General features: G+C 48.5%; 1 protein-coding gene across 1 annotated transcript in view; it reads right to left on the reverse strand.

The window, feature by feature from the left end:
* Nucleotides 1–14,786, reverse strand: part of LOC120049688 (insulin receptor substrate 1-B-like) — a 79,963-nt gene that overhangs the window by 30,045 nt on the left and 35,132 nt on the right. The window contains exons 2-3 of the mRNA XM_038996039.1: nucleotides 13,470–13,774; nucleotides 8,365–11,521 (exon numbers count right to left, since the gene is read on the reverse strand). Coding sequence (XP_038851967.1) covers nucleotides 8,365–11,521; nucleotides 13,470–13,774 — 3,462 coding nt within the window. The remainder of the gene's footprint in view (nucleotides 1–8,364; nucleotides 11,522–13,469; nucleotides 13,775–14,786) is intronic.

Raw genomic sequence — 14,786 nt, forward strand, 5'->3', positions numbered from 1 at the left:
GTGGGCAGGGGCTAGATGTCGGTTTAGCATTGGTAGTTTATTTCAAATGAGCAAGGATAGAGGGGCAAGTAGCGACATTGTGATGAGAAGGTTAACAGAGTCAGGTCTTACTGGAAGATGTTGGCATGGCTACAGGGTGATTTGATTTCCATCATCAGACTTTTTAGGGGGGAAAGAAAACGTGATTCACTCCTTGGTAAACACATGCACTCATTCCATCCATCCAACTCAGTTTCAAATAACCTTACTCCAAGTGCTGTAGTTGAAACACACAGACATGAGGTGGAACCCACACGGTTGTTTGCTTCAGGAAGGGACAAGTGTGCAGTTGTCATCTAAAATCATTTACAGTATGAGCTCCCATTAAATAACACATAAAATGATCACACTCTAGATCAGTGGTTCCCAAATCTGGGGTCGGAACCCCATGTGGGGTCACCAAAAGTTGAAATGGGGTCCCCTGAGAAAATCTGTAATCTCTTCAAATGGTTATAGAATACAACTTTCTTAGTTTCAGCGACTATTAGGATGCACATTCATGTTGTTATGTGTTGCGAACACCCAGCGGTAACTCGGGAATATCATTTTTCAAAGTGGGATCTCCTCCTCTCATTTTCTAGTGTCAATTTGCAGTCATGTGCTGTTAAAGTTTGGGAAGTGCTCCCATGGACTCAATGAACTCTTGAGGCTGTACTAATAGCATACATACCACACACACACACACACTTTCATGATTAAAGACTCATTGTGTAATTGTAACAACATACAAGAACTCAAGTCCTTTTGTTCACCTGACCTAGAATTCCTCAAACAAATGCAGACCATATGATCTCCCAAGAGAACTCCTCGGTTATCGTCATAGCCATGTACAGTTGAAGTCAGAAGTTTACATACACTTAGGTTGGAGTCATTAAAACTCAGTTTTTCAACCACTCCACAAATTTCTTGTTAACAAACTATAGTTTTGGAAAGTCGGTTAGGACATCTACTTTGTGTATGACAAGTAATTTTTCCAAAAATTGTTTACAGACAGATTATTTCACTGTATCACAATTCCAGTGGGTTAGAAGTTTACATACACTAAGTTGACTGTGCCTTTAAACAGCTTGGAAAATTCCAGAAAATGATGTTACGGCTTTAGAAGCTTCTGATAGGCTAATTGACATAATTTGAGTCAATTGTAGGTGTACCTGTGGAAGCATTTCAAGGCCTACCTTCAAACTCAGTGCCTCTTTGCTTGACATCATGGGGAAATCAAAAGAAATCAGCCAAGACCTCAAAAGAAAAAAACTGTAGACCTCCACAAGTCTGGTTCATCCTTGGGAGCAATTTCCAAACGCCTGAAGGTACCACGTTTATCTGTACAAACAATAGTACGCAAGTATAAACACCATGGGACCATGCAGCCGTCATACCGCTCAGGTAGGAGACGCATTCTGTCTCCTAGAGATGCACGTACTTTGGTGCGAAAAGTGCAAATCAATCCCAGAACAGCAGCAAAGGACCTTGTGAAGATGCTGGAGGAAACAGGTACAAAAGCATCTATATCCACAGTAAAACGAGTCCTATACCGACAAAACCTGAGAGGCTGCTCAGCATGGCAGAAGCCACTGCTACAAAACCGCCATAAAAAAGCCAGACTTAAAAGCCAGAAATAGAACTGTTTGGCCATAATGTCCATCGTTATGTTTGGAGGAAAAAGGGGGACGCTTGCAAGCTGAAGAACACCAATCCAACCGTGAAGCACGAGGGTGGCAGCATCATGTTGTGGGGGTGATTTGCTGCAGGAGGGACTGATGCACTTCACAAAATAGATGGCATCGTGAGGAAGGAAAATTATTTGGATATATTTTCTGACATCAGTCAGGAAGTTAAAGCTTGGTCGCAAATGGGTCTTCCAAATGGACAATGACCCCAAGCATACTTCCAAAGTTGTTGAAAAATGGCTTAAGGACAACAAAGTCAAGGTATTGGAGTGGCCATCACAAAGCCCTGACCTCAATCCCATAGAACATTTGTTGGCAGAACTGAAAAAGCATGTGCGAGCAAGGAGGCCTAAAAACCTGACTCAGTTACACCAGCTCTGTCAGGAGGAATGGGACAAAATTCACCCAATTTATTGTGGAAAGCTTGTGGAAGGCTACCCGAAACGTTTGACCCAAGTTAAACAATTTAAAGGCAATGCTACCAAATACTAATTGAGTGTATGTAAACTTCTGACCCACTGGGAATGTGATGAAAAAATTAAAAGCTGAAATAAATCATTCTCTCTACTATTATTCTGACATTTCACATTCTTAAAATAAAGTGGTGTTCCTAACTGACCTAAGACAGGGAATTTTTACTTGGATTAAATGTCAGGAATTGTGAAAAACGGAGTTTAAATGTTTTTGGCTAAGGGGTATGTAAACTTCCAACTTCAACTGTATATCCCCCCGCAAGCGGATACCAAGACAGCCATCAAGAAACTTCACTGGACTTTATGCAAACTGGAAACCATATATCATGAGGCTGCATGTATTGTAGCTGGCGATTTTAACAAAGCTAATCTGAGAACAAGGCTACCTAAATTCTATCAGCATATCGATTGCAGTACACAAGCGAGTAACACACTCGATCACTGTCCACCCGAAACGGTCAAATTTGACCATGATTCTATCTTGTTGCTCCCCTCCAATAGGCAGAAACTAAAAACAGGAAGCGCCCATGCTTAGGTCTATCCAAAGCTGGTCTGAGAAATCAGATTCCACGATTCACGATTGTTGTTTTGATCGCGTGGACTGGGATATGTTCCGGGTAGCCTCAGACAATAACATTGACGTGTACGCTGACTCGGTGAGCGGGTTTATAAGGTAGTGTATAGGAGATGATGTACTCACAGATACTATTAAAACCTACCCTAACCAGAAACCGGGGATTGATGGCAGCATTCGCGCAAAACTGAAAGCACGTACCACCGCATTTAATCATGGCAAGGCGACTGGAAACATGACCGAATACAAACAGTGTAGTTATTCCCTCCATAAGGTAATCAAACAAGCAAAGCGTCAGTATAGAGACAAAGTGGAGTCGCAATTCAACGGCTCAAACACTAGACATATGTGGCAGGGTCTACTGACAATCAAGGACGTCTTGCTCCCAGACAAATGAAACAACTTCTTTGCGCGCTTTGAGGACAATATAGTGCCACCGACATGGCCCGCTACCAAGACTGTAAGCTCTCCTTCTCCATGGCCGACGTGAGTAAAACATTTAAATGTTTTAACCCTCGCAAGGCTACCGGCCCAGACGGCATCCCTAGCCGCGTCCTCAGAGCATGCGCAGACCGGCTGGTGTGTTAACGGACATATTCAATCAATCCCTATCCCAGTCTGCTGTCCCCACATGCTTTAAGATGGCCACCATTGTTCCTGTTCCCAAGAAAGCTAAGGTAACTGAACTAAATGACTATCGCACCGTCGCACTCACTTCTGTCATCCTGTAGTGCTTTGAGAGACTAAAGGATCATATCACCTCCACCCTACCTGTTACCCTAGACCCAGTCCAATTTGCTTACCACCCCAATATGTCCACAGACAATGCAATCGCCATCACACTGCCCTATCCCATCTGGACAAGAGGAATACCTATGTAAGAATGCTGTTCATTGACTACAGCTCAGCATTCAACACCATAGTACCCTCCAAACTCATCATTAAGCTTGAGACCCTGGGTCCCGGCCCCGCCCTGTGCAACTGGGTCCTGGACTTCCTGACGGGCCGCCCCCAAGTGGTGAAGGTAGGAAACATCTCCACTCCGCTGATCCTCAACACTGGGGCCCCACAAGGGTGCGTTCTCAGCCCTCTCCTGTACTCCCTGTTCACCCATGACTGCGTGGCCATGCACGCCTCCAACTCAAGTTTGCAGACGACACAACATGGAGGAGGTGAGGGCCCTCGGAGTGTGGTGTCAGGAAAATAACCTCTCACTCAATGTCAGCAAAACAAAAGAGATGATTGTGGACTTCAGGAAACAACAGAGGGAGCACCCCCTATCCACATCGACGGGACAGCAGTGGAGAAGGTGGAAAGTCCTCAGTGTACATATCAACGACAAACTGAAATGGTCCACGCACACAGACACTGTGGTGAAGAAGGAGGCTCAGGAGGCTGAAGAAATTTGGCTTGTCACCCAAAACACTGACTAACTTTTACAGATCCACAATCGATAGCATCCTGTCGGGCTGTATCACAGCCTGGTACTGCAACTGCTCCGCCCTCAACTGCAAGGCTCTCCAGAGGGTGGTGCGGTCTGCACAACGCATCACCGGGGGCAAACTACCTGCCCTCCAGAACACCTACAACACCCGATGTCACAGGAAGGCAAAAAAGATCATCAAGGACAATAACCACCCGAGCCACTACCTGTTCACCCCGTTTCCATCCAGAAGGCGAGGTCAGTACAGGTGCATCAAAGCTGGGACCGGGAGACTGAACAACAGCTTATATCTCCAGGCCATCAGATTGTTATACAGCCACCACTAGCACAGAGAGGTGGCTGCATACCTACCGACTTGATATCATTGGCCACCTTAATAAATGGAAGACTAGTCACTTTAATAATGCCACTTTAAGAATGTTTACATATCTCACATTACTCATCTCATATGTATATAATGTATCCTTCACTATATATTCTTTACCATGTATTGCATCTTAGCCGCTCTGTCACTGCTCATCCATATATTTTATACTTATATATTCTTATCCCATTCCTTTACTAGATTGTGTGTATTAGGTTTTGTTGTGGAATTGTTAGATATTACCTGTTAGATACTGCTGCACTGTCGGATCTAGAAGCATAAGCATTTAGCCACACTCGCAACAACATCTGCTAACCATGTATATGTGACCAATAAAATTGTATTTTATTTGACACACACCAGGGATGCAAACCGGTTGGGGGCCCAAAAAGGTGGCACCTTTTTTTTTGAAACATGCAAGAAAAAGAACATCACTGCTAAGAGGAAATGCAGGTTTTTAACTAATTTAACAATACATATTGGGCCTCCCGAGTGGCGTGGGGATTGATGGCACTTCATCGCAGTGCTAGCTGTGCCACTAGAAATCCTGGTTTGAGGCCAGGCTCTGTCATAGCCGGACGCGACCGGGAGACCCAAGGGGCGGCGCACTCGACCTCCGCCTCTCCCGAGTCCGTTCGGAAGTTGCAGCGATGGGACAAGACTGTAACTACCAATTGGATAAGACGAAATTGGGGAGAAAAAGGGGTAAAAACATTATGATCTACAAGATCAGTCTATGTTTAAAATAAAAAGTGCAATCCAATGTTATTTGTTGCCTAGACTTTACTGTAAATGACACTCAAGTATTGAGGGAAAAAAACAATACACTAATATTGCAGTTAGCCATAACAGCCTTTATAATAGAATGCTTGTGACCACAACATCTTAAAGTAGAAATAGAATGAAACAAACTGCCATTCTATTTTTTCTCTATTATAGTGGCCACTATAGTAGACATCGATCAAGTGCACAAGGCTACTGTACATGTGTGCAAAAATAACATTCACTGAGTAAAAAATGTAATAATCCCTCCTCACAGTTACTGTCAAATTCAACACAATAAAAGCAATATCTTTGGGCTACACTGCACATTATTACATTGTACACTTTCTGCCTGTTCTACAATGTGCCAGCAGAGCATGAGACCCTTTGTTGGCATAATTGATCTCTTTCAGGCAGAGAGTACACCTGGCATACCCCTTTTTATCCACTGTATTGAGAGGGAAAGTGTGTGGTGTTCTTTTCTCCTCTATAGTGGCATCTAAGCCTGAGCCAGGCCCAGCTCCAGCTACACTTGATGCTCGAATCCACTTGCTTAACAAGCAACATCTCATTTTCACCTAATTCTCTCATTCTGAAAATTAACCACATACTGTAGAGGGAAAACATTGGTTCACAGATAACTAGCTAATGAAATAACTACTAACTAGTTAACATTTCACATAGATTGCCAGGGTCCAGTAAGCAACTAACACGTTATAACTTAAGGAATGGCAAGCAGTCGTATACCAGTTAATATTATAGCGAATTGGTGAGGTTACTAACGTTAGCTCATCTGATGTTGTAACGTTAGCTAGCTAACGTTAGCGGTCTGACTTTGTTAGCCAGCAAATTATCACACCATAAACTCAATAATTTGATCAGTTAAGTTGGCTAATGTTGTTCAACATTTCTCTGGCTAGCTAACAGAGAATTCGATCCAGCTAGCAAGATACTTAACAATGCTAACAATACTTGTTCCACCACACTTTCTCCCTCACCTCAAACTTTCTAAATGCCAGTTGTTTTTCGGTTACAGCTCATTAAGTAGGCTTCATCACTTTCTCACCCCTGTCTCCGTGGTCAGGCTTCTCACCTACCTCTTCGTTATCGTTCAGGGGACGCACTGCTGTAACTGGCAAACTGCCTTTTCACTCCCAGCTGTCTTTCAAGTGCATGTGCTGATGCTGTAACTAGAAAACTGGTTGTCTCTTCTCTCTTCAGTCGCATGCTTTTTTAATTTTTACCTTCTATCTAAACTAGGCAAGCCAGTTAAGAACAAAATCTTATTTACAATGACGGCATACCCTGGCCAAACCTGGGCGATGCTGGGCCAATTGTGCGCCGCCCTATGGGACTCCCAATCACGGCCGGATGTGATACAGCCTGGATTCGAACCAATGCATGTTGCATTCTGTTGTTATGTGAACGATTGGCTGAGCCTTGGATACAGCCAGTATTGCGCATCACTCGTTCGTTACAGCCAGTAGTGATCCCCCCCACTTTTCTCATCGGATCTACACAAATCACCTATTTTGGATTCAAAATGGGGAATTTCGCTGAAAAGTGACTAGTTTGCATCTCACACACGAGCCTGCCAAAAAAAAAATCCCCACAATTACCATGGAGTTAGTTGACCAAACATTTTTAGGCCTAAATAAATGCACAGACGAAACGATTCATTGCTTCCAAACCGCACCGTAGTCCAAGGATCAATCTGTACTTTTGGGTACTCCACACTCCCTCTCATTCTATCTCTCTCTTTCATTAATTCTCTCTATCCTAGTTTCTTTCCTCTCTTCTCAATAAGAGGGGGACTCATCATTCTGGGATGGAGCGAGACAGTGAAAAAAGAGGGAGAGAGAGAGATGGGGGAGAAAGAAGCGAAAGAAAGAGACAGTGAGAGGAAAGAAAGAGAGTTAGAGAGAGAGAGCGAGAGAGAGAGAGGAGAAAGACAGGAGAGTAAGTTAGAGAGGGACCCCATGGCAGAAACACCCGAACAAAAGGGTCATTTATTGGAGGAAGAAAAAGGGGGGAGGCAGAATAGACTGGAGGGATGAAGGGAGGAGGGGACACTGTACAGAGGCATTTGATTTGGGAGCAATTTGCGGTAGTGAAACACTGGCCCCCTCTCAACATTCCCAGCCAACGTGTAAAATTCTCCCCCACTCTGCCTCGCTGACGCGACCATGCTAACACGCACAGCCAGAGATTTCCCCAAAATACCCACTGTGGAGGCTAGCTAACGGTGGTAACGTTCTCCATAAAGGCCCACTGTTTGAAGGCTAGCTAACGGTGCTAACATTCTCCATAAAGGCCCACTGTTTGAAAGCTAGCTAGCTTAGCGCGACTCAGCACTTCACTACCCAATCTGGTTTATAAATCCCCACTCAGGGTTTAACTGGGGTCTATTTAAATAGCAGACAGACTTCTCTAATGAGCCAATTCTGGCTAAGTCAGGGACGAGAATGGCTTTGCTCAGAGAACGTTTGTCTCCTCCTCAGAGAACATGTTTGTCAGAAATTGAGCTAAGTGCAAGGCTAGGATAGGAGTTATAAGCTACATGTCAGCTGGTGATATTGAGTCCAACTATTTACTTTTTCCACATTTCTATTTTGAAGCCATTTCCTGCTAATAAACTTGCATAAATATGTACTAAGATAAAAAACATATGTACTTAGCTAAAGATAGCATACTCACCATATCTCTTCTAATTTAGGCGTAAATAGACAGTAACAAAGACCTGATTGGTGTGTGTGTGTGTGCTTGTGGTGACTGCTGGGTAATCCAGCACCAGGTGGGCCTGCATATAAGCATATATGGACAGAATCTAAAATGCCACCGTTTCATCTGAAAAATGTAGACAGTAGCAGCAGGAGACAGGAATGGAGGGGGGAGAGAGAGAGAGATAGAGTGAGAGAAAGAGAGGGGTGGCATAGGAAGAGAAGCAGGAGAGAAACCAAAGCTGTACACAAAACATCACAGAGAGAGGACATTTAGACTTCCCCCCAAATATGGCAAAAGGAGTAGAAATGAACTCTCACCTGTACCGTCTTTGTTTCCGTTCGGATGCGTCCGCAGCTCTTCTGACTTGTAGAAGTCAATGCTGGCATAGGTGTTGAGGTTGGAGCCTCCACTGCCCCCGATGCCCGCCCCGGACACCCCCACCCCTCCCCCCCCATTCAGTACGGACGAGTAGAGGCGAGGGGGGATAGCCTGTACGGTTGAGGACCCGTCTAAGGCTGAATGAAGGCTCTCTTTGTTGGCCAAGTCCAAGTCTATATAGTTAAGGCCTTGCTCCATGGACAAAGCCTGGGCAGCGGGTAGGCCAGGCCCAGGGTGGAGGAACTGCGAGGGGAGATGCTCGGCCGACACTCCATTCCCCCACAGCATGCCCTCAAACCCAAGCCGGCGAACCACGGCCTGGGCTTGCTCAGGGAAGAGAGAGGCAGCAGAGGAGGAGTTGGAGGAGGGGGGAGGGAGAGGGGGGGGGGCGAGGAAGGTTTCGGAGCAGTGGCGCCTGCGGCCCTGGGGGTCGGCCCGGATCACTTTAGCCCTGTGGTCCGGGTTGGGCCCAGGTTTAGGCAAGGGGAAGTCCAGGCCCAGGGTGACGACAGGGACTGGGGGATCGGGCCTGGCTGGGGAGGGGGCTTTGGGGAAGGTGTTGTTGGACGTGGAGCTGGGGACGGTGTTGTTTTTCAGGCTGAAGGCCATCTCTGTATAGTCCCCGCAGGAGGTAGGGGACTCTGATTGAGTCACCACTACATGGGTAGTCTGTCTGTTTGTCCTGGGCCCCGCTTCAGCACCCTCTGGCCCACCTTGCTGCTGAAGGGCCACCCTGTACTCGTCGCGGGCCTTGGGGACCAGGATCATTGGAGGGGGCGTTGGTGGGGTGGGGAAGGAGGGGAAGCTCAGTGGTGTCAGGGAGAGGGGAGAGGGGGACGGTGAGGGCCGCAGGTCCATGTTGACATATTCTGAGGCGGATGGAGGGGTGAGGGGCGTGAGGGGGGTCTGGGGGGTGGAGGGGCTTCGGGAGAGGGGCAGGAACCCCCCCAGGCAAGAGGCGGGCCGGTGTGAAGGGCGCTGGCTGGAGCCGTGAGGCAGGGACATCCCATGTCTGAGTCCCCTCCCTCCCCCACCTCCTGGCCCTCCTCTGGTGCTTTTGTCACCCTTGAATTCAATGCTGACGTACTCCCCTGGGCTCTTGGGCTCCGGGGGGAGGGGGTTCTCACGGACCCTGGGGAGGGTGTTGGCTTTGGACACGTCCACAAACAGGCTGACAGGCCGGGTCCTGGGTCCCCCCTGCTGGCCCTGCTTGGGGGCTGCCCGTCTCTGCTGGAGGAGCCCCATGTCTTTAGAGTGAGCTCCCCCACCTGAGGACCCTGCTCCCTGGAGAGCCCTGTCCTCGTTCTCCCCTAGGCTCTCACTGCTGGCAGAGCTAGAGGAGTATGAGGACGAGGAGAGGGACAGGTGGCGACCTTGGACTGCACCCAAATTGGGGTCCTGACGAACCACCACCGCCCTGCCAACTCCTCTAACATCACTGCTCCCATTGGGCCTCCTGCCTCGGCCGGGACCGTCCTCAAAGTGTCCACCAGGTGGCGTGTGTTTGTAGGAGCGGGGCAGTGAGTAGTAGGAGTAGACCATCTTGGGGGCCTGCAGTGAGGGGTGGTGGTCTGTCTGAGGGGGTTGCTCGGGGGGAGGGGGGCTGCTGTTGGCCGAGCGGATGCTGATGGGGGACATGTTCATGTAGTCGCTGCCCGCCCGGCTGTCGGCGCTACTGCTGTCCACCCAGGTCACACCTCCCAGGCAGCCACGCTGGTCCGGAGAGCAGCTGCTGTTGGGTGACATCATCATGTAGCCGTCGCCGGAGCCAGGAGGGGGCCGGATCTGCTGAGGGGGGGACACGCTGTTGTTAGGCGTCATGGCCATGTAGTCATCCGCTGGCTTGGACTCCGAGTCGGCGACAGAGACGGAAAGCGAGTGGGTGAGGGAGACTGGAGGTTGGGTAACTCCTCCCGGTAGCATGGACATATAGCCGTTATCCCGCACTATACCTCCACTACCAACCAACTCTACAGCCACGTCCAGGTATCCCCCTCCTCCACCGGGGCTCATCTCAGAGTCTCTTTGTGAGGAGACGCAGGTGGTGAAGGAATCCCCGCTGGTGCTGCGGGACATGATGGCGTAGTCCGCCGCGTCTTCATCCTGCTCCTCCTCCCCCCTGTGGGGTCGCGGGGCCAGGCGCTCCAGGGCCATGGGAGGCAGGGACGCCCGCTTGCTCAGCAACCGCCTCTCGGCTTCACATTCCCGGCTAGAGGAGCGCCGCAGGACCCTCCTGGTCTGGGGCTGGTGGGAAGGGGCTGAGCTGGATGCTCCAGCAGGCAGAGAGCCAGATGTTGGAGCTACACCACCACCACGCTGGCCCATTAGGATGTAGTTAGCAGCCTCGTCGTCCAGGGATTGATAATGACCTGACCTGGCTGACCCTCCAGGCATGTTGGGGGAGGGGGCAGAGTGCTCCCCAGGGCTGGAGCCGTATTCATCCGAGGAGCCATAATCGCTGGGGGAGCCCGACATGGAGGCGTTGTGGGAGGGGAGACGGCTGTAGGCACCGGTCCCTGCTGCTCCTCCACCTCCTCCGGTTGCAGCCACCACTACCCCAAACTCAGAGCCGTGGCTGGAGCTGGAGGACAAGCTTGGAGCCGGGGAGGGGGCTGGGGTGGAGACGGAGCGCATCAGGCTCAGGGAGTTGTTCTTGGTTGGGGTGGAGGCAGAACGGGCCAACTTGGACCTGAGGATGGGCGTAGTGGAGGAGGACCCATTGGTGGTAGGACTGGAACTCTGACCTACACCTCCACACGCTCCCCCCACGCCTTCTTCTCCTTTACCCCCGTCGCTGGCTGTGCCTGACCTGGGGAAACTGTGGCGGGGGGTGGGTGATGCGTTGGCGCTGTTGCCGCCAGTTCCAGACCCTCCGGGCGGCTCGGTGCGAGGCCTACGGGTGAAGCCCACCTGGCTGGGGGGAGGGTTGGGGTGGTGGCGTCGCGAGGGGACGCTGATGGGGTTGGAGGCAGTGGCTCCCCCACCTGGCCCAGAATTGGACTGTGACTTGCTGCGTTGGCGGAATTCCTCACTCAGGGCTTTCATGGCTTCCAGTAGGGTCTCATGCATGTTCTGGGCCACCACCGAGTCATCCACCTGCATGAGGCACAAGACAGTCATACTCTGTGTGTTTACAACCACATGTTCTAACTAACCTCTAATCTTAACAATTAACCCAGGGTTTCCCAATAGGCGGCCCGTGGCCCAAATTCAGCCCACGTGATTGTATTTGTACCCCCAAGTTTTCTGAGCAAAACAAAGTACATATACAGTACCAGTCAAAAGTTTTTCTTCCTTTTTTAAACTATTTTCCACATTGTAGAATAATAGTGAAGACATCAAAACTATGAAATAACACATATGGAACCATGTAGTAACCAAGTGTTAAAGAAATCAAAATATATTTTTGATTTTAGATGCTTCAAAGTAGCCACCCTTGATGACCTCTTGGCATTCTCTCAACCAGCTTCATGAGGAATACTTTTCCAACAGTCTTGAAGGAATTCACACATATGCTGAGCACTTGTTGGCTGCTTTTCCTTCACTCTGCGGTTCAACTCATCCCAATTTTCAACTCATCCCAAACCATTTAAAATGGGAGGAGATCGGGTGATTTTGGAGGCCAGGTCATCTGATGCAGCACTCCATCACTTTCATTCTTGGTCAAATAGCCCTTACACAGCCTGGAGGTGTGTTTTGGTTCATTGTCCGGTTGAAAAACAAATGATAGTGGGACTAAGTGCAAATCAGATGGGATGGTGTATTTCTGCAGAATGCTATGGAAGCCATGCTGGTTAAGTGTGCCTTGAATTCTAAATAAATCACTGACAGTGTCACCAGCAAAGCACCCCCACACCATCACACCTCCTCCTCCATAATTCACGGTGGGAACCACACATGCGGAGATCATCCGTTCACCTACTCTGCGTCTTACAAAGACATGGCGGTTGGAACCAAGCATCTCAAATTTGGACTCATCAGACCAAAGGACAGATTTCCACCGCTCTAATGTCCATTGCTAGTGTTTTTTGGCCCAAGCAAGTCTCTTCTTCTTATTGGTGTGGTTTCTTTGCAGCAATTCGACCATGAAGGCCTGAACAGTTGATGTTGTGTCTGTTACTTGAACTCTGTGAAGCATTTATTTGGGCTGCAATCTGAGGTGCAGTTAACTCTAATGAACTTATCCTCTTAAGCAGAGGTAACTCTGGATCTTCCTTTCCTGAGGCGGTCCTCATGAGAGACAGTTTCATCATAGTACTTGATGGCTTTTGCGACTGCACTTGAAGAACCTTTCAAAGTTCTTGACATTTTCCACATTGACTGACCATGTCTTAAAGTAATGATGGACTGTCGTTTCTCTTTGTTTATTTGAGCTGTTCTTGCCATAATATGGACTTGGTCTTTTACCAAATAGGGCTATCTTCTGTATACCACCCCTACCTTGTCACAGAACAACTGATTGTCTCAAACGCATTTAGGAAAAAACAAATTCCACAAATGAACTTTGAACAAGACACACCTGTTAATTTAAATGCATTACAGGTGACTACCTCATGAAGCTGGTTGAGAGAATGCCAAGAGTGTGCAAAGCTGTCATCAAGACAAAGGGAGGCTACTTTGAAGAATCTGTTGAACAGTTTTTGGTTACTACATGATTCCATAAGTGTTATTTCATAGTTTTGTACCATTTTCTACAATGTAGAAAATAGTACAAATAAAGAAAATCCTGGAAGGAGTAGGTGTGTCCAAAGTTGACTGGTACTGTATATATAATTGTTTATAACTATGTTCCCCCCCCCCCCCCCCCCGACCATCCAATCAAGGAGAAATCAGCCCACGGCTGAATGTACTGTAATTGGGGACCCCTGCTTTAACCCAACCTCAACCAAACCCTTAACAAGTTCCCTACTGTAACTTTTCCTTTGAATTTAGCCAACATCAAATGGTCATGCATCAGTAGGAATACACTGCTTGCCAATTAAAACACCATAGCCATTCACAGCTGTAACCCCAGAGACTGGGCCTGTGCTACATTTCATCTCACCTGCATCCAGAATTCCCCGGGGCCCGTGACCGCAGAGCGACCAACCTCCACAAAGAAGAAGTTTTCGGAGTGACCGCAGCGGCGCACATTCATCAACTGCAGGACCACGGCGGCCGCGTCCGAGTTGAGCTTGACAAAGTTGACCGTCTTGTCGGTCAGGCACAGCCGGTAGACACCCACCAGGTTCTTGGCCTGACCCAGCCCTTTAGGCCACACCTTGACCTGCCACACCTCCTTGAAGGCAGGGCCTGGGGTGGGCACGCCGTAGTCCCCTCCAGCTCCTGTGTCAGTAGTAGGCGTCTTACCTGGAAAGGAGGAGAGTGGGGATGAGATGTATAAAGACCGAGAGAAGAGAGAGTTAAGGAAAAGTGTTTGAGAGGGAGAGAGAGAAATGGAACCAGAAAGATAAAGGATGAGGGACAGGTGGGTGGATAGAGGGATGGAATACAGGGGTAGAAGCAGGTGGGTGGATAGAGGGATGGAATACAGGGGTAGAAGCAGGTGGGTGGATAGAGGGATGGAATACAGGGGTAGAAGCAGGTGGGTGGATAGAGGGATGGAATACAGGGGTAGAAACAGGTGGGTGGATAGAGGGATGGAATACAGGGGTAGAAACAGGTGGGTGGATAGAGGGATGGAATACAGGGGTAGAAACAGGTGGGTGGATAGAGGGATGGAATACAGGGGTAGAAGCAGGTGGGTGGATAGAGGGATGGAATACAGGGGTAGAAACAGGTGGGTGGATAGAGGGATGGAATACAGGGGTAGAAGCAGGTGGGTGGATAGAGGGATGGAAAGAGAGAGAGAGAGAGAGAGAGAGAGAGAGAGAGAGAGAGAGAGAGAGAGCAGTTATTAATGTGGGTTGTGAGGAGGTACACAAAGGAACAAAGTGGTAAATCACCAACGTTGTAAAGGGCAAACATGACCGTCGTGCATCAGTTGCCAGAGGGAATGTGAGGTGAAAGCACTATTTACGTAGCCCGCGAGAACAAGCCTCCGCCATTATGCAAGCTCTGCTGATATCGAGCTTTTTAGCAAATTCTGAACAATCCGCTTTTCAGGCGAGCATGCAGTGGCTTGCGAGTCCCGCTCTCCCTGCACCTGCATGTTCCAACTCGGTGGCCACACACACACACACACACACGGAAAATTCAAACTGTTGAGGATTCAAACACTTCAAAAGGACAATGACTATGAAAAAAAACTGTTGTGAAAATAATTTTACTGACACTGCAACAGATACCATCTATCCCACATATCTGGGGCCCTTATGCGGAGTTCTTTCCATACACTTGGTTGGTGTTTGCAGGTTTGAGA

Source organism: Salvelinus namaycush, chromosome 6 (genome assembly GCF_016432855.1).
Source record: "Salvelinus namaycush isolate Seneca chromosome 6, SaNama_1.0, whole genome shotgun sequence".
In the NCBI taxonomy this organism is placed as follows: domain Eukaryota; kingdom Metazoa; phylum Chordata; class Actinopteri; order Salmoniformes; family Salmonidae; genus Salvelinus; species Salvelinus namaycush.